We start from the raw sequence: 21,874 nt of genomic DNA, 5'->3' as shown, positions 1-21,874 counted from the left end.
CCAGGCTCTCTGGCAACGTCGCCAAGAGTAGATCTGTCAGCTTATATTCCCACTTAACCATTCCCTCCCACCGGAGTGACTTTTATTCGTGTAGGTATACGATGGCTTGAGAGAGTGGACTCGCGCTTCTCCACACTGACCTTTTATTGCCACACGCGTTACTCGACGAGCGGAATGCCGCTATTACCGAACGTCGTAAACGAGAAGACGAGCTCTCGTGGCCGAGGATGTCGGACGGAACAGAAGGAAGCGGCATATAAGATTCTACCTCCTCCTTTTTTCTCAAGGACGAATTGAATTGTTGTATACATCTTGGAAAATAGTGTAAAATATTGTCTCGCTGACATAATCGCTCTGTCATTCATTATTTCAAAAGAAAAACGGGAGAGAGAGAACATATAATCCCTTCTTTATGTAGATATTTATTAAAGCCATGCTGCCGCCGTCTACGACGCTTTTGTGTCAGTGTCGGACGTTAAGCATTTCCGAGCATAATTAATTACATTTCCCTACCGCCATTCGCCCTTCATGAGGTCACGATTACGAGGCCTATTTCCTTCCTCTCGCGAAAGACGCCGCGTCTGAATTTCTCACCGGCGGAAGAGGCAGTTCAGAGAAAATCCGCGCAAAGACGGCTAGAGAGGAGTATTCGAGAGATTATATATCAGGGGGAACTCTCTCATCGCCCGAGGGAATCGCATACCCGATGTCGATCGTTCCCCGACCGAGCTGGTAATCGACCCATGTAATCCAGTTACACCGCTCTTCGGGACCAGTTTTTCCGACTCTGATTATAAGAGGTCATCCTATATACACGCGAGGATCTGTGCACGATGTCTCCGGCTCCCGGGATACGCGACTATAACGTGTGTTTTATCCACCTGTCGCTTTTCGAGGAAGTAATTTGCGAAATTCGCCTAATGAAACTCGCTCCAAGTTCATACATCTCTCGAATGCAATGTCAAATTCAATGTTCCCGGGGTGAATAAATCGTTAAGGGAAACGAGATGTCAAGTACGATTTTGCTATCGACGCGTGTATATAAAGAGCGATATACGTATATGAAATATGATTTGAGAAAATTTTGCATTTTTAAACAGTTGTATCTAGATTCTTGTATTTTTTAAATATTTCATACCTCTCTTCTTGCCGCCTGTATAGACGTCGAATGATATATAAATACCTATTGCGACGATATTAAAAGATTTATATAATCGCAAATTAACCATCATAGTGCATATACTTATACTGCGTCATTAAAATTGTTTGCGTCTGGAAATTATACATTATACTAATGGATGTCTCGGTGTCTTGTATAGCTTTAAAAGATACAAATATCATAATATATATTATGACAAATGTAAAATTGAAAAAAAATGCACAACACTCGACTTATATTTATAAAACGTATTATTTCAGATATTACATTCTCCTTAAATTCTTCATAATATTATATTTTATATATTTTGTAAAAGTAATACTTAAAAAGCGGAACATAATATACATTTTATTTTTAAATAAGCCATTTAATTAATTTAATAATTTGATTTAAAAAGTTTTCTTGTTAAAAGACAAATATGTAAAAAATATATATTTCTTTATATATATATATATATGTGTGTGTGTGTATATATATATCAAAATATATAAGCCATTTAATTAATTTAATAATTTAAGTTCAGTGGGAGAAAATATGAAAAAATATATTTACCTTTACACATCAAATATATTCATAAATTTAATTAATTTGATAATTTAACTTCAAACTTTTAGTATTAGAAGATGATATAAAAAAATTATTACAGTCTTAACTGTTCGTGCAAAAAACCTAGCAACAAAAATCAATACACATGCAACATAATACCTGTAGATATCGCGAAAGTTTTCTACTCGAGAGCGAGATAAGATAAAATTTCCGCGAAGATTCCGAAAAAGCGCACGGCGGCGGACTCGCGAGATTTAAGATTGGCAGGTGAAGTAACGAGAGTAACGAGTTTCTCGATTTTAGAGCCGAGCTCATCCACAGCCCAGCCGTGAGTTTTCGTTTAAAACCTACACTCTCTCTCTCTCTCCGGAGAAAAGGCCAACACGCGTGCCTACGTGCTTCCCTTCTCTCGCGCAAACTTTTAAATTCCTAGTTATATTCTTTGCCACCCCGAGAAGACAAGAAGGTGGTGAAGAGACGAGAGAAAGAGAAGAGGGCAAAAGCTTCTCCTCTCCGACGCGTTACTTATGTTGCTCGTCCATCTCTCGCACAAAGTCCCGTGCAAATCTTCCGCTCCTCTTCTCTTCCTTCTCTCGGCCGCGCGCCAAGTTCGTAAGTGTAAAAACGGGTATTTCGTGACATGGTGAATCGCGTGGCGCGCGCACTTAGAGAGATCCGGTTTTTCTTTCTCATGACTCCGGGAGAGTATCCGCCGCGCGTCTAGTCTACGTACAGTCTCTACCAGATATATATGCTGAAAGAAGAGACGGCTCCGAGATAGGTAGATAGGTAGGTAGGCAGCAGCTGCTGGCTCCGCTCGGGCTTTAATAATGTCGATGTCGCGTTTCCGTCTCTCTGTGCCGAATGCAGTAAGCTCCTCCAACGAGTATTAACGCACGAAAAGCAGAATTCTGACAGATTGCCGTAAGATCCCGACCCGGCGCATATACGATAATCTCCATGATTCGATCTCGTCTCTTGCTTAATCTCTGTATGCACATTAGTAAATAGTAGCTTAACCCTTCTGCCAACAGTATAACCCGGATATATTCGAAGCGACTTTAAATGTTAAAAGTGTGTCGAAACTTTTCTCTAAAATATATATATATATATATACGAAATATATATATATACGAAGAGTCTTTGTATTCTGCAAACTTCCTAAAATATAAGGAATGTTCGCCGCCCAAGCAGCTGCCATGAAGAAATTGCCATAGTGCAATGTCTGGGAAATATGCAGTTGATACCTACACGGAAAGAATTTTCTCTTAGAATTTACCCTGAAAATCATGGTAATCGTGGGACAATATGGGATAATATTAGAACAATTTTATATAAGAGTTTCTTTCATTTTATTTACCACAATAAAAAATATTAATATAATTTATAATTAAATTAAGTAAAAATATTAATATTAATATAAATGTACACAGTAAAATTAATCGAATATATTTATCTTATTGTGGCAGATACTATTTTTTATTATGATAAATATTAATCAAAGAAACTCTTAAGTATACTCAATTTTTTCAGTATCATATTGTTCCACGATTACCATGATTTTAAGGTAAATTCTATAAGAGAAAATTCTCTCTGTGTACATATTGACAAAAAGATGAAAAATTCTGCATTGACAGAAGGCTTAATCTAAAGTGCACGTTAAATAGACTAAAACTCTCTCTGTCTTCCAGGTAGGAAAAGACTACCACGATGCTTCAGATTATTTCGACATAGTTTTTCCTCCGTTTTACTCGTCTTTGTAATTTAATGTATAGCGAGGAATTTAAGTGAACTTTTTTATCGAGCACCTTTTCACGTTCCGATCATCGAATCTTAGCTGCAGGTTGTATTTCTTCTCTCTCTCTCTCCCACTTTCACAGGTTAGAAACTTAATACCGATCGAAAGCGGGCATGCAAGGGCGGCCGAGCGTGGTGAAAATAAAGCCCACTCAAGATCTGTTCTTAAATTTCAAGGGGCTGAGAGAGAGAGAGAGAGAAGGAGAAGTCGACGCGCTTGTTACAAAATATAAAGGTTCCTTCTCTCTTTCTTGATGTTCGACTATTACTTTACTTGAACTTTCCGCAAGAAATTCATCGACGTTGATCGTCGAGAGAGTACAAAATTGACCTCTTTACATCTCTTTATTACTCTCGTCGACGACAGTGTGCAATATATATGTATATACATATATTATGTCTCCTTTTTCTCTCGTCTTTTTATCACACGTTATGGACCGAGTTTGCCGCGCAAGCAGTATCTTCATAAGTGTACATGCAAAGTTTACTGCGGATAGCAGATGTTGCGATTAAATATAATCGTTGATATTCCATTGGGACGCAACATGAGTGAAAAAAATGTTTCTCTTTTTTTTTTATGCCGATTTCGTGTTATAATCGCTGCACGATATGCGATTATGAATCGCGTCAGAGTTTATTCACGCTAAAACTTATATATAAATATGTATATGTATAGGTATATATCCGATTTTATTCAATACTGCGAGATTGTTGAAATATTATAGAATTAATGAACGAAAAATGAACAAAAATAACGCAAATTAATGGCTTAAATTTACGAACATTGTTCTCGAAAAAAAAGCGCAGAGGAAGCGTTACACCTACATGAATGCGAAAGTCATTTCCTAAGGCAATAAGGTGTAAAACGTGAATAACGCGAGAGCAAAGCACACGTCGTTAGTGAAGTGCGAAACGAGCCGATTTCATGTGCTTTTTTTCTCGCAAATCGATTTCCGCGCATATCGGGGAAATAAGGGGCGAAATATGAAAAAAAGAGTGGAAAATATATAGAGATGGATCCGCGCGCAAGGAACGCGCCGGATATTTATCTCTCACAACGATCTTGTCTACCTGGTTGCGTCATGTGCCGCGACCTCTATTTAGAATTAGTCGAACGGAAACGCGATGCGATGTGCAATAGCAAGAACGTCGTCGCGCGGAAACGGTATCGCCACGTTTCCGGTATCCCGATACATTAAGCGTCATAAGCGTTTTCTCACAGTACCACTTACACAATCCTTACACAGTAATAAGGATCCACGCGAAAATCTCTGTCGGCGCGCAAAGCAAAACATCTTTCCGTATCGGAGTGGAATTTGCAAATTAGAAACTTTGATCAATCTTTGATACACAGTAGGAAAATATGTGTTTAAAGTTTTATGTTAAATATTTAACACATTCATATGTTGATTTAACGTATTACTATTATATTAATTGAACTTAAACGTTAAAGTTTATTTAAAAAACTGAAAACAGATGTAAAAATAACACAAGATGCATCCATTTTTAATTTTACGCATTAAATATGTCCTATTTTATTAGTGACAAAATTTATCTGTTAAAATTTGCAGAAACAAATGTTGATTATTAATTTTACAATATAAGTGGGGATAATGAAATCTAAAATTAACATATGTTCAATTAATTTTTTACATTAAAACTATGTTATTTTGTGTTAAAATATTAACTCAGTATATTTGTCTCCATTTAACATATCTATTGTGTTAAATTAACACGACAAATTTCTGTGGACATATGTTCGAAACATAGGTATGATATCTATTAAATTTAACACAAGTTTTTCCACTGTGTATAATAAATAAGTGCGATACTTGGGACGATAATAACGATATTTAGCAGATTCGTTTTATCGAATAATAAAAAGACTGTGTCTTATTATAGATTTATTCCACGCAATTGATATCGACAATATTATTCTGAGGGGTAATTTGTCGAATGGAATTAATATGCAAAACAGAGAGAGAAAAGAGGGAAAAAGAGACAAAGTGTATATAGTTGACGTTATAATGAATGTCACAATGAATATAAACGTAATGAACGTGAAGGTGAATCTTTTACTATTGAATTCTTGAGAATTTTCATTTTCTGGTACATCCTTGAAGAGAGATGGAGAGGGAGAGAGAGAGAGAGAGAGAGAGAAAGAGAGAGAGAGAGTTCCTTTGATTATCATAAAATGCAAAAGAGAACAAAAGTTTGCGCACAATTTCTCTCCTTCAACAAGTTCCAGTTTCCATTCGTTTTTTCTTTCCTTCCATTTAAAGAACAACGACCAACATTCCCTGCACAAACAAGGCCCGCGTTCGTACAAATATAGCAAAATATTCCGAGTGCATCTTGTAATTAAAACGTTCGTGATTGAAAAATTATTTACCATCTCGAATTTCTGAGAGCGTCGACATCAACGGCGAATAACGGTAAATTAAACGTGGCATATGACGTACACCATAAGTCGCTAATTCAACTCACTGGCAGAGACTAGAGTCTGCAAAGGCAATTTCGCTTCTCTCCCTCTCTCTCTCTCTCGTTCTCTCTTTCTCGCATCTCGCAGTAGCCAAAGGTAATTAGAACTGCGAATGCAAGAGTGCATATTGCATGCAGCCGATGTTGATACAAGCAAACTTTCCGTGAAAATTCCACTGAAATCTCGCTGTTTCAATTTCAAGACGTAAAAAAGTGAGAGCTATACGGAGCCGGAATACGTCGAATATACAGGTACGTACATGGGACGATAATATTGTCAGTCTACCACTAGGAAAAATGCAATATTCCAATTAATTATGATTCTGTGCGAGAGAGAGAGAGAGAAATTAAATCGTTACGGCGAAAAAAAGCGGGAAAAAACGTTATGTAAAAAAATGGCCCACGATTAGCAAGCCGAAATTTGCATTTGAGCGACTGTCTCATTTGCAGCAATTTACAATTTTTTTCTCCTCCGATTATCGTCACCAAAGATCTCACGTAACGGCAGTTAAGGTAATTTTCTGTTCCTGTCGTTTGAGTTATCTCGACGTATAAATAAAAAGAATAGGAAATGCGAAAATGCGAGGAAACGATAGAAAAGGAACGATAAAATTTCCGGACTCGCAACTATAATAACTAACAATAAGCAAACGATAACGATACATATCCTCGCGTTCTCTATAAATTCGCATTTGCGGCAAACGGCAAAACTTGCTCTCGCACGACTATATCTGGGACTGTTTGGAGTGAAAATTTACACTACATTTTATTGCTATCGTTGCTTTTTATCTCAACCCGGTATCTGTTCCTCCAGCAAATGCACATTATGTATCGTATGCTGTATCGTTTATGATTTTATTGCGATGAATGAAAACAAATGATCGTTCTTTGGACATCTCTACCATTATTCGGGTCATCGTATACAACGTGGTAAGCTTCTTTTTCGCTATTTTTTCCATCATGTCGTGTCGAATTAAATTTAAAATATACATATATATATATATATATGTATATACATAAAAATATGCCAAAAAACATTACATGTTTCTAATTAAGTACTCTCCAAAAGTGTCGATTTAGAAATTAAAATTGTACATATAAGGATTTTCATAGAGGAAGGGAAAAAATTAACACCTAACATTTCATAACATAAATCCTTTGCTCGTTCATAGCTTCTTAGTCCGTCGACAAACGAGCCAATTTCGCGTTTTTGCATAGAAAACACGATCCTATCGTCTCCGGCCTCATAGGAACGCTAATGAAGACTAACGATGAGCGTTAAAGTATCGATTCTCTATTCCGCGCTGATAACGAATTTATATTGAGCACTATCGGATATGCCGGAATCGTAAAACTATCGTAAGGATGCATATTATAAATGATTAAATGCATTATCGTTCCATATATTGTCAAGTACGTAATATTCGATATCTCTCATTCGTCTGAAAGACTCGAAGAAAAATCGATTTTGCGCTCCAGTTACGTTTCATGTAACTTTTCTTTTGCGATTAAAATTATTAGTCGTGTTATAAAAATTACTATGTCACGCTACGTTACTCTCTTTCGCGATTAAAATTTCATTTCTTATACCGAAATCTTATTTTCCAACGTATATAGTTTAATTATATATTTATTTTTATAGTCAAGTGATAAAATCGAATATCGAAGAAGGGAAAGGAATATAAATTCGAGCCGATATATATATTGAAAAACAGACCTAATAATATTGCAAGGCAGAGTTTCGAACGCGTGCTCAGAAAATCTGCATGCAAATCATTCACCTCTGTCACGAGCTCCGTTCATCACGAACGACTGACAGTCAGCGGTGGGCGATGACGATTTTCGAATGCAAATGTATTTCGCCCGCAATCGAACGGACGTCAACATCGCTTTCGAGCAGTCATTCCTGACGAACGGTCGCCGGGTTTCTAAACTCCACGGCGCGACCGCTAAATCCAGCCAATTAGAACGGATTCGACGATAATGGTCGCGACATGAATTACTGCCGCGTCAGAGACCGAAGGCTCCTAATGTCGCTGGCGCCAAAATTATCCCTTCTCCATCAATTTATCATTTGCGCGCGCTTCGAGGATATACTCCCTCTCGTGGTTGTCCGCAGGATTTCTTCCAAGGAGGAGCACGATCAAACAATTATTTTTCTTTCTTATTATTATACTTTCTTCATTTTTTTAATTCGATTTCAATATTTTTATATTAAATAAAACTGCAAATAAATTCCAGTGTTTATTCGCAAAAAGAGCAAATTAATTTTTTACTAATAATTTGCTCTCCTTGCAAATAAATACTGGAATTTATTTGCAATTTTATTTAATATAAAAATATTAAAATTGAATTTAAAAAATTAAGAAAGAATAATAAGAAAAAAAAATTTTTATATGTCCCTCCCTGGAAGAAATCTTTCGGACACCGATTTGAGAAGAGGAAGTATGGAAAGATGGGGGAGGCGATAAATGCTTCCTCTCTTCCACTTTTGATGTTAACATTATCCCGGTTAATTTTTCCAGAAATATATCGATAAACTATAGAGCGAGAGAGAGACGGGGAAAAAGTGTAATACAATCCGTGGTGACATTAAAATACGCGGTGATTGCCGGTTCGTTTGCTGTAAATTTTCACGGCGACGGGATCAACTGCGCTTAACTGAATAAACTAGACGCGGTGCACCGAGTACGTAGTTAATCGCTAACTCGACATAAACGCCAAGTTTCAGTTACGCTTTTCTCGCGTTATTATATTCCGCTTTGGTTATCGTATTACGGATATTTGCACTCTATAAAATGAACGTGTTTTACGCACTAATTTTATCATAAACACTACAGACACACGTACACACGGTATGTTTGGAATGAGAATGCGATTCATCCGGACATTAACAAATTCTCTCTCTCTCTCTTCGTTACATACATATATACTTATGCGTTACACTTCATTAAACGCCCCGATGAAATGTAACGCCTTCGGTATTTGTGGTATGCGAAACATCTTTAACAATAGCGACCGTAATCGGATATCTAAAAAAACAGGTTGACCAAGTATCGATTGATACTACGTAACATAAAGCCATTTTTTTACAGAATTAACATGGTTCATAAATTGTAAATGTAACAGTTTTTTGAAATAAATGAATACTACTCAATTATATGTATATTTAATCGCAACAAAAATAGTAAAATTTCAAATAAAATGACAGTACAAATTATTCATATATTTCTTTTTGCGAGGAAAGAAGCGAAATATATGTTAAATATTCTATTTTCTGTTAAATTAAGGTAATTAAATTACAAGTAAAAAAGGAAGAGAAGGAATCTCGAGATGTCCAACTACGTTACTGTTTCATTCTATATAAAATCCCAAAAGTATGCCGTACGATGCAGGTTGAATTCATTCCAGAAAAACTCCCCGTCGTGGTTCCACCGATTTTCCTCTATTAAGGAATATTTCGAAAGCCTTGGGGGGCGTCGTGGTGACATTCAGGGTAAGAAAAGAAGAAAGAGAGACCAACGGATGTAAAAAGACACGATAGAATGGACAGAAAAAAGAAGCTAAATAAATATACTCCCCAAGCCCTTCCAACTAAAATCTCGACAATCGAGCCTTCTCTTTTTTTCCACCGTTTCCTTCGTGTTTGCTCGGAACCAACTGCGCGAAAAACTTGCCAAGCTTGTTTAGTCCATTTTCAGTCTCTTTGCGTGCAGGTGGTTCCCGCCACAATTCCCGCCGAAATAAACCACGGTATACAGAGCACGAAGAAAAAAATCCGGTCCTCCTCGTTTTTTTCTCCTGCTTCTTCTGTGCCAAGTTTTCATCCCCCGACTGTACTTTGTGTTCCTCGACCGCGAATTGGCTGTCGGGTCACCCCGAAAAGGACTAAACTCGCTGTAATTGAAAGAGATAGCGCGATCTATCTTCCCGGTAAAAAAAAAAATAATCTTAACGACCCCGAGGAAAGTAACATGCGCATTTCCTCGAGACACATAGTGAAAAAGCCCCGACTTATAAATCATTCGCACGCTCCTATAACGTTTCTCCGCCTCGTAAGTAGGTAAATTCCATTACGGATATCTCGAGCCCCTTCGCGCATCTCGTAAACTTTCGCCCGTGTATATAAAATTTGACGGATGCTATTTTTTCTTCCTCATCGAGCGTTACGTCCCGGGGTAAAGTTCCTCGTATTTGCCCTCCGAAAGGCATATTTATCGCGAATATCGGTCGGTCACGTATCTGCGCGAATATTTCGCAAGTATTTCGAGCGCGAGATCGATACGGGATCGTTGAGCGAAACAATTTTTAATTTCTGTTACACGAGGTCAGAGAAATGGTATATATAAATATTTAAATATACATATATTGTGTATATATATATACCTATATATATATACATATACATATACATATATATATATATATATATATATATATATATATACATATATTACGCACGTAATATACATTAGATATATATAGATAGTAACCTTTGATGCCGAATATTGTAAGGAATCGATGTATATAAAAATGTAATCTAATTCTATTAAAAAAATTCAAAGTGGCCTTGTTCTAACCTTGACGGCGTCATTCAAGGTCAGACCGAATAAGGCCACTAAATAAATCTTTTTAATCCATACAACTTTTATTTCAAACTTTTTAAAAACTTACATTTCTCTAGATATTTTATTATTCCCGACTTTTTACACACCATGTACATTTTATATGTATACACCGATAAATGATATCGAATCCGATAATGTGCAGCCCTTCCACGTCATATCCTATCAATACGCTATCGATATTTCATTTATCTCGCGAGATTACACGGAATCTCGAATCAAGAACGACGCGCCGTTTACGCTCGTCCACGAAAAGTTCCGGAACTTTGACTCGGAAACGACTATGAGGATAGACACACAATCGCCCATGGGGCCTCGCAACGACTCGAGGCAGCCCTGCGGTCGAGAAGTCTATTCGCTGCAACTCTACGTTCCGCAACAGCGTTTCTCAAAGCTCGGGACAAGGCTTTTGTATTCCATACAAAAAAAAACTCCCGTATACTTGACACGCATTATAACGCTAAACTTAGTCGCCCGATTCTAAATTTAACTAATAGAATTACCGCACGCTCCATAAACGATTATTCTAAAAAGGCCAGATTAAATCCGATTTTACGGACGAAAGCTATTTTTAGCGTTAACGTACCGAAGTATCGCTACAGATAAAGCGACGGCGGAGTAAAAATAGATCGGTTAATGTGATTTTTAATTTGATATTAATATATACGTACGACAGCGAGCATAGACACATCTATTTCAAACGCGATAATAAAAAAGAATTTTTTTGAAATAAAACAAATTTTTTTTTCGATAAAAAGAATTAACGGTATCAGATATACTCGTGTCGCAAAAATTTGTGTTATTTATAATCTCCGATCGAAATTGTTCTCAGACAGAGTGAAAAATTAACGCGATCGCGTCTCCAGGCTGTAATTATAGAAACTCCAGAGAAAACGAAAACGTTTTATGTGTGTCATAATGCACGGCATTAATTTCACAATCCCGCGATGTCATGTGCAAAGCGTTGAGTTCTCCGAGGACGAGTATTTAAGCCACTCTCGGTGGTGCGCGCACGCGAAAAGTTAAAGGTACAGCTCCATTTACGAATGTTTTGCAAGAGACGATTTTTACACGAGAGGGAGAGAAAGAGCATTGCATACGCGCGTTCGTGCCGAGATTAAATACATCCACCCTGAGCGTCGTTAATGAAAAGCTGCGCGCACAGCTGTAAGCCGCTGTCGACAGTTGGCTCGCACAGTTTTTTTTTTTTACTTGCAAACGAACGTATAAAGTTCAGAACGATATATAGCGAAGTCTATAATTTCTCGAGTTTACTTTGAAACGAATGAAAATTGTATTCAGAAAGAGAGAAAGAGAGAGAGAAAATTTTACGTACCAGCTGTACCGACATCACAATACCGATAGTTAGATCCCAGTTTTGATTAATTAAATTTCTTTTCACTCTCTCTCTCTTTCTCTCTGATCGTGTCATAAGAAATGAGATTCTGATTTACACAAGAGAAAACATCCTAACGAAAAACAAACTTTTTGTAAATATTTTTTTCCTAACGAAATCCTAACAAAAAATAAACTTATTGTAAATATTTTTGTCCCAAACACATCAAAGGTGTCGCGATGCTTAATGTTCTAATTAAAAAAAATTTTCTCTTAGAATTTACCCCGAAAATCATGGTAATCATGGGACAATATATAGTGCATATAGAAGAATTTTATAAGTTTCTCTGATTAATATTTTTATTGTGATAAATATTAATCAGAGAAATTCTTCCACTAAAAAAATTATTAAATTAATAAATATTTATTTCAATACTGTCTAATAGATTATTTATTTGCTTCAAATAAATGTTTATCTGTTTTGAAAAAGACTTTCTTACGTTAAATAAACATTGTTCACATAAAATCAATATTATTCGAATTTAATAAAATTTTTTTCAGTGCATAAAATTCTTCCAATGCCATATTGTCCCACAATTACTATGATTTTCCGAGTAAATTCTAAAAAAAAATTATCTCTGTGTGCGCAAACACTTCCTATTAACTTGGAATGGAGATAAAGCGAATGAACAAATAAATAGATAAATAAAAAGAGAGAAAGAGAGAGAGTTTCGGCCGGTCGTGTTGAGAAACACTGCACCTTACACACTCTGCACCTACAACAAACGGCCGGCGACCCCAGGCGCTCTTTGTCCTCTCGACTCCCTTTCTACCCCTCTTTCGACGATCAGAGACCCTCTCTTTCCTGCCTTTGTCCCGTCTTACTCTCACTATTTCTTCGCGCGTCCAGTGTCTTGGAAGACTCGGACGGGTCGAGATTTTCAAGACAAAAAATGCATTCAGATCGATTATTTCGATCCGTGAAAAAAAAACGACAATTCACTTCCCCGACTTTCATCTATATATCCAATTTTTCCTCCTCATTTTTAAACCGCTCATAATATTCACGAATAATCATTTTTACTACTTTATCATTGCCCTTTTTCTGTTTGTTGATCAAGGCTTAGATAACATATTGCGCGTATTCGATGCAATGCAAATATCTCGTTCCTTCGTTTAAATGAGACGCTCGACATGTATTTCAAAGTGTAAACATGAGCCGGATGAAAAAAACATACACAGATGATACCTTGAATCCACAATACGTTCGTCTAGAAACATAAATACAAAGATCCGCTGTAGCGAAGAGAAAGAAGAAAAAAAGGGAAAAAACACAACTATAAGGAAGCTCAATTCTCGCGCACGATGTAAAGACAAGTTAATATAACGCAGGTGCTCCGTACAAAATCACACACAACGTAGCCGATCGGCGAATACTATGGATATATACATACATATAATAGTTCGAGCGCTTAATTAAATTTTCCAACTGACGTTTGGTGATTTTACTTAACTATATATTTCGAATATACACACACGCCGCGAACATATATCAAGCGCGAACGAGACCGCGATGTCGATTTATGTTATAGAGAGTTGGCCGTATAGTTTCTATACTACTTCGAATCGAGAAATCGTCGATGATTCAAGCGCGAGACGTGACTAACCAGCTGTGATGTTTCATCGCCGTGAGGCACGCGGGAAACGGAGCCCATTAAATTCGCAGAATATTTCGCGAACAATCGTGGATTTTAGTCCCGAGAGCTCTCTTCTCTCTCCCCGATCTGTCCGTCCGTCCTTTCGACTACGGCCAATTAAATCAGCATATCCGCGCATTAAATCCGCGCTGAAGTCCTGCGAGGAATCTTAAGCCGCTAATCTGCGGACGTACTTAACCGGAGAGAGAGAGAGAGAGAAAAGGGTGCAATTTAACGCTTGTCATCGCGTCTCGATGGTCGTCCAAAGGAAGGATTCTGCGGTTCCGCGAATCTGCGACTGTGAGAGAAGCAATCGGACTTTTCCGGCCGAAAAGCGTCGACATTGATTCGACGTGATGATTTCTCAATCGGTGTCAGGTCTGATGACTTCATTACTGACGTCACGCGCGATGAGTTATACAAACTCTGATGAATAGTGTATATATAATATATATATGAAACGAAACACGTATCACACGCAATGGTATAAATAAATAAAAGAAAACCATTTACGCAGACAAAATGAAAAATAGATGATTTCTCTTAATTTTTTATTCAGATACGAGAGATATCGAAATCAATATAACTTAATTATACATCATCAATCCGAGTATTTAAAATGAAACACGTATATCACGGTGGTAAATAAAATAAATAAAAAAATAATTAAAAAAAATATTACAACATAAACACATACGTGCAAAATAAAAACTAGATTACTTCTCTGAATTGTTTATTATATTTATATAGTTATAGATATACAAGATATCGAAATCGAGATAACTTAATTATATACATCATCAAGTTGACCGCGATGATAAATCATGTCGCAATTTGAATTACTTTTCGGAACAAAGGCGACGCAGATATGAATACCATTCTCGGCACGCGAATCCATCTTCACGAGAGAATCTACGCGCGGCACAATTTTCGAAGTCAGCCCGAACTTCCAACCGCGTGACTTCTATGTTATTCCGAGATTCGCACGGAGTAAGCGACTTTGGTGCACCCTAAAATATGGCCAGGCCAACCGGTGAGATTGGTCGAAAAGTACGCGATCCCACTCTCTCTCTCCTTCCTCTCTTTTATCCACTTCCGGTCTTCCGTTCGGCGACTATGGCTAACGTAATTCTAAAATCGGCCGAGCGTTTCCTCGATGTTTGCATAATCCTCACTGAATTGTACACTTGTTTACTTCTCTCTCTATCTTTCTCGCATACCGACATTTATACGAGCTCCAAACCGGTTAGGAAATCGAATAAGGACAGTGAGCTGTGTGTACATTTTCATACTCTTTTGATAATAGGTATATATAAATCGTTATAAGTATATCTCCATCTTAAAAATAATACAAACGAAAAATATATAATTTTCTATTTGACGTACAATTTTTTGTAGTTTTATACATGTATTTATAAACTTACTTTTTTGCAATATCATACATTTTTACTTATTCCAATATGAAAAGTGTAAATAAAGAGTAAATAAACTAAAATAAAAATGCATATATGTGTATTTTTACTTTTTTTAAACGGGAATAAAAATTTATGGCTTTTATCGATTCAAAGTTATATCTTATACATTACTTTCAAGTGCTCTTTAAATAATTATTTTAAATCCAAAGTAAATTTTCAATGTGCGTATCATAGCAGAGTAAAGAAATGTAGAATAAATATATTGTTGTAGAAAAACTCTTCATCACGCTTCCGATCAGAATTCACAATCAGAGGTCACAAAAAAGAATTCGAATTTTCAAGGAAAAAATACAAAAAAAAGCTACCTGACAGTGTTCAAGATCACGCCACAGACGAAGCCATGGTCATAAGCTTCTTGGGCCGAATACAAAACGATGCTGATTGGCTCAATGAAGACGTTCACAGATAGAGATCTCGTGTCAATTAATATTAATAAAAGTACTATCGATCCTATACAGGGTGTATAAAATAAAAAGTCGCGGGACAGCAAAATATCTCAAGAAACGTGAATATTATAAAAAATATTTTAAACAAAACTTGTAGACCTTAAAAAGATCTTATTTAATCATATCAGTTTGACTTTGAACGGCCACCATCATTCAACTGATATGGTTACTAAATATAGACATTTTAAATTCCTCCTGACAATATTTATCGGAAATATTTTTTTTTTTAGAAAACTTACATTTTTCGAGATATTTCCCTGCCTGGAAACTTTTTATACACCCCGCATATACACACATGCATGTAAATAGACAAATAAACATAGATCGTTCGCAGAGAGCGAATTTGATTTCGCGTGTATCACTTGGAATTCACCTGTCGAGTATAATAGACACGAAAAAAGGATAATTTGTCGAGCGTGTAACGAAAAATACACGACGGCTTATTGAACTCTCAATTCAATCGATAAAGACGAAATAAGAACAATTGACATAATCGTCTAGCAGCCTGAAACAATTTTAGCGCCATTGATCTAGCCGATAGCTTCTCTGTTCCGGACATGAATGTTACAGTCCGATATTACGATATAAATGCACAATGTTACGGTTTATTCTAATACATTTCTCTGCGTTACGCACCGTTATCGCGGAAAATTGCAAGTTAAATTGTATGATATACAGAGTGTCGCAGTCTCCTATTTTCGAAATTAATCTTCCGTTTAATTAATCTTGATTTTTGATTAGTAAAAATTATTTAAAAAATGGAAAAATTTTTTAAAATAAAACTTCAGGTGATAAGATTTGTATATTTTTCATCTAATTGAATTTCTAATTAAATTTATTTTACAGATTTGCACAATAGGAAAGGAATTAAAAATATTTAATGTTGAAAAACTCGCCTCTCGACGAATATGCTCTCCCATTGCGCGATATTTTCAATGAAGAAATATCGACTACATATTATGCAAAGATTTCACGTATGAAAAATGATCCGAGAAAATCCTGCATACCGTGCTTTATATTTTCCGGCATAGGAAAATGCTACCGTGCAACACGAAGTCACGCATATGAAGACAAAGACAACCAGAATACCTTCCAAGGATTACCACGGCGCGAATGCAGCTACGGAGATAATAAAACCGCAACACACAGAGAAAGAGAGCACAAGAGAGAGACTCGGGGCCTCGTGGATTCCCTTCCTCGTCGTTACTCTTCTCGCTATATAGCGAGACTCCGAAAATCGTTTACGGTGCTTTCCAGCAGTTCCGGACTCTGGAAGAAAGGCCATTTCATCCCGGCCTTTACAACCCGGCACATCGTAACTTTTATCCAATTACCAATTTTGTGCCAATCGCCCCGGCCAAAATTTTTGAGCCACCACCCGGCTGAGATACAACAAGCTCGTGACGATCCAAATCGCTGCGATTCACCAAAATTTCGCGACACGAGGGAGGTCGATAATATGTTGCTATTTCCTCGATCGTCCCCGATTACGTGCGAGTCTCCGGTATGGCCTTCGACCTTTTACCTCATTGTGCTTCAGACGGAATAAGATATTCCATGAAGCTTTCACGTAAAGAAAGACGTAAAATTTACCAACATTTAGTATTCAACATTCCGTAATACTAAAAACTGCTTTAAAGATGCAATTTTTAATATCTTTAGAAAGCAATTCTCCATTCTTTTCGTGCAGCACGATATCTTTCATACATTATTTGAGCGACTTTCATGTAGAAGGGAAAGAACGCGAAAGAATATATTTCAAGATATTACGCAGCCAACAGAAACGGTCACTGTGTTATTAGTCACACAACTCTGTTATATACAAATCCCGTCTGTATATACGGGGTGATCTATAACGAGTGTAAAAAGCTTTTCGACAGTTTGTTCGAGAAGTCATTTTAAATATAAAAATGTTATAACATAGATCCTATTTCAATTAATCAGGACTATACAAGAGATCGATTTATTAACGCCGTAATAAATAATAGGTTTATAATATCTAGTTACAATTTTAAAAAATACAATATATTCTATTTATAAATTAACACTTATTTATTGGAAAATGAAAATGTAATATATGAGTTATATAAAATATTTAAAATATGAACTCAAATGCAAGCATTCCTCTACAATAATTGAAATAATCATCGAGTCTATAATTAATTGAAATAAGACATACATTCATATAATTTTTTACTAAAAATTATCTCCCGAACAGGTTGTCGAAATTTTTTTACACTCGTTGTAGAACACCCTGTATATGTATAAAGATGTCGAAATCGCGCCCGTAGCATTTTTTTTATTGAACGCTGATGTTATTACAAGTGTTTCTAGAGAAATATATTGATTGACAGATCTTTCGCTGATTCGCGGTATACAAATTGCTTTAAAAACGACTCTCACACATGTTTTTCACGATATTCGAAAAAAATGCTATATGGATTCAGCGAATATGTATTTATTTTTATATTTGTTACCAAAATCCTAGTGTGATTAGATAAAATATTAATTATAGAGATCGCATGGATGACATATGTCATTATTAAAAACGAAAAATTAAAGTATAAAGATAAATGAGCACATGTTCTTTTTTCAAAACATATCAAATCACTCGATTTTTAAAAAGTTGTTGACACATATCAGAACTCCATTATTATTTGTAATTCTCGCGAAAGAATTTAAGCTTCGAGCACATTTTCGTCAGACTTTCGCAGTTCGTTAGTTGACAAGTCGGGGAAGGAAAGTCGGAGGAACATCTTACATCGCGTTGTAATTCACCGCGGGTTTATCGCGACTCTCGCATCAATATGCGACGCTCCGTAGGCAAACATCGCATTAGGCGTGTCAGCTAAACTAATTCCGCGTGCGAGAATTTCAACGAGGAAAGACAACACACACACCTCCACAACCGAACAACTCCATTCTTCGCTTCCCCTCACGATTCGCGCCACGATAAGTCGCGTATCGCGTCACCTAATACTGCGGTAAACCATCTCGTTAGATGAAGAGAGAAAGAGAAGGAGGGAGAGAGAAAGAGGGAGACATTGAGAGGGCGTCTCGAGAGAACCCTCTCTGTGTATATAATCCCTTTTGTGCTCGTTGCAGGTAAACAAACGGCGACTGTGAATCAATTTCATCCCAATTCGCTCTCTTTCTCCCTTCGTTCTCCATCGATTTTTTTTTTTATCAAGTCTATCAATGGATTCTCATTTAATTTTATGAGACGTATGAAAGAGAGTCTTTGAAATATTCCGAGCTTATCCCGTCCTTTTGCCTAAATCTACATAAAATTTTGAGATTTTGTTTGTAAATCACACATTTTCCAGTTGAAAACAATTTTTGGAGAAGCCTCAGGTTAACTCTCTGCAATATCTAAATTGATTTCCAAATAAAATTTCATGTTTTATTTTAGTTTCGCAGTCCTTTGTTATGAGAGCATGTGTAGTCCGGAATCAAAAACATGCATATAATACTTCAATTATAAACATGCGATATTCTATAAACGACAACGAATTACATTAAAAAAATAATAAAAAGTGTGCGGAAACTATATGTTTCTATGTTTAGATAACAAAAGAGTTTTATTTGCAATATAAAACATTAGTAAAAAAAAAACAATTCCAATTCCCATGCTTGATATTTGGAAAGAGCTTGTGATTTGAAAATGTTTTTGGAAGATCCGATATCTGTGGAAGATATCGAATTTCTGATCAAATATCTTTGTAAAAATTTATGATTTTATGCGATTCACAAATAGTTATAATTGCCTTTTGTTTATTTATACATATACATAGTGCATTGTATTCATTGATACTTCATCAAAAAGCAGTATATGCATACGAGTCATTTTTCCTCCCCAAGGTAAACAAACAGATTAAACAATACTAATAATAAAAAAAAAAAAAAAACTATCCGCAGGAGCAAAATTAGGAATTGACGTCTGACGTTCATCGATCGATTTTCGAAATCGTGACAAGAAAATTTTTCGCAAAACCTACATTTTTCTAGCGTCACGTGCGGCCGAAACAACGTTATTCGCTCGAGTGCATCTTCTTTTAGAGCAAATCGCCTGGCGAGCAACTCTTTTTTTCACGGAAACTTTTTATCTAGCTTGCATCCTAACAAGACTTGATTTTTCTAGCAATTTTCCTACTTCTCTGCTCTCCTCCCCCGCGAGCACGTCGTTTAAAAGACGTGAGTCGCGCATCTTGATTAATAAAATTGTGAAGCAATTCAAACCAAAATCAGAAACGAACGTAAAACGTGGAACGGTGGTTAATATAACGGTTAAATGAAATTTATTATCATTAGAGACTATTTTAAATCTCTGTATATTGTATATATATACATATATATATATATATATATATATTGAGAAAATAACTGGGTTAACCCGGCGGCATCGTATATACGATTACATAAGCATTGCAAAGAGTCATTAACCGTACGTGCAAGTTTGCAGCTATTGCTATCGATTACCGTACGAAAATATAGGATGCTAATAATTGATGGTCAATGTAATGAAATTTTACAAAGAAAAGATAACATCCTTACGGAATTTACGTCAATTAATTTTAATCGAGTCTTTAAAAATCATTTAACTTTAAAAATGTTCAGTCTGATCTCTCTTTCTCTCTATATATACATACAATATATTGAATTCGAATAAGTATTTATTTCAATAATGTCAAATAAATCATTTATTTGAAAATTAATAATACTGATTCGGTGTAAAAAATATTTATAAGAAAATCCTTTTTAAAACAAATAAATATTTATTTGTTCCAAATAAATGATTTATTAAGCAGTATTGAAATAAATATTTCCAAATTTAGTCACTTTCTTTAATTTCAATATGTATATTCTTAAAAATACATAAACACATAAAAGAAAGAGAGATATATTATTAAATAAATTAAATCACGTAGGTTCCAAGTGGAGAAATAGGGAGCTGAATTAAATATAACAATAAGAACGATAAATGAAGCCAAATTGCAAAATCGAAATAAAAATTAATTATCCACGTAATAATATTATTTTTGACAACGAGACTTTACGTTTCAAATTACCTAAAAATATTTTGAAATAATATTCCATCCATATAATTAAATTTTATTACATTATCCTATAAAAGCTTATTCCATTTTCGCACTGTCCGATTGTAATATAATAAAAAATTGCAAAAGTCACGCCAACTATCTACAGACATTGAAAAAATATCCGTGTTATAAATATGAAAAAAAAATGTCAATTAATTAATCCAGCCGAACTCTGGAATTCTTTCGTTTATTAAAATCGCCATTATTTATCGTTCGACGCGTTTCCCATCGCGTTCACGAAAATAAACGGAACAACACCGGAGATGACGCTTCGTTCGGCAAGATTCAGCAGCGTCCATGGCGTCCATCCGTTATTCGCGTCGTGTTCTCACGAAAGGGACGAGAGCACGCGGTTAGCACCGCTCTTTCTCTTCTCTCATAATACATTTTATATACCTTTCCTTCGTCTTCGCCGAACGAAATAATGTCGGACTAAGACGAAGAGAGCACGACCGCAAGGCGAAGCACGCAGAAATGCGTAGCTTCGTTTCGACGAATCGCGGCGGTTCGTAAATAAGTTCCCGGCCTTAAGGCCCCGCTGTGAGAACGATCCCTCTCCTTTTACCTCCCCTACCTTCGCTCAAACGAACTCCGATATACACACATACACGCAGGCGCGTCGCGCTCGCGCATGCGCGGTAAACACGGATTTAAACACGGATAAGACACACGGAAAAGACGGGGTCTTGTAACGAACGCGCATAACCTTACAAGAAAGATATACTTCACTCACCGAAAGTTCCGCAGAAGAACAGGACGACGAGGGCAGGTAGCAGCCTCGTCCCGCAGGATCGCGCGATACATCTTCCCGTCATCTCGTCGACGAGTCTTTCTCTCCTCTTCGTTCGTTTTCCTCCGAAGAATCCTCGAGAGAGAGAGATATCTTCGAGGACGTTACCTTCTCTCTCTCTCTCTCGTCGCGCAATCAGTTTCAACGGTTTCACTGTACACCACCTGCACACGCGTTTCTCATGTCGCGTTGTCCCGCACTTGAAGCGAAAAACCAAGTCGAACTTAAATCACACTGTGTACTCGCACTTGTTAATCCTGTTCAACTCGCGAACGTCGTCCTCGGCGAGGAGAAACCGAGTTTATACCGAGCGCGCCGAGAGAAGAACGACGCCGTGCCAACGCGCCTAACCGACTGAAGCCAGCTACGGAAACGCGCTCGGCTCGGCTCGCCTCCCACTCGCTCGCTACGCGATACTCCCTCT

At 36.5% G+C, this 21,874-nt stretch overlaps 1 protein-coding gene across 1 annotated transcript in view; it reads right to left on the bottom strand.

The window, feature by feature from the left end:
- shg (DE-cadherin) overlaps nucleotides 1-21,869 on the bottom strand; it is a 150,723-nt gene extending 128,854 nt beyond the window's left edge. Inside the window, 1 exon segment of the mRNA XM_029309303.2 lies at nucleotides 21,394-21,869. Within this exon segment, the coding sequence (XP_029165136.2) occupies nucleotides 21,394-21,475 (82 nt within the window). The 5' untranslated portion in view covers nucleotides 21,476-21,869.
- Nucleotides 21,870-21,874: the final 5 nt, after the last annotated feature.

This window comes from Nylanderia fulva, unplaced genomic scaffold (genome assembly GCF_048542155.1).
Source record: "Nylanderia fulva isolate GAGA-0341 unplaced genomic scaffold, ASM4854215v1 Scaffold4, whole genome shotgun sequence".
Classification (NCBI taxonomy): Eukaryota; Metazoa; Arthropoda; class Insecta; order Hymenoptera; family Formicidae; genus Nylanderia; species Nylanderia fulva.
The sequence above is the reverse complement of the archived record's forward strand: the minus strand, read 5'-3'. Positions and strand labels throughout refer to the sequence as shown.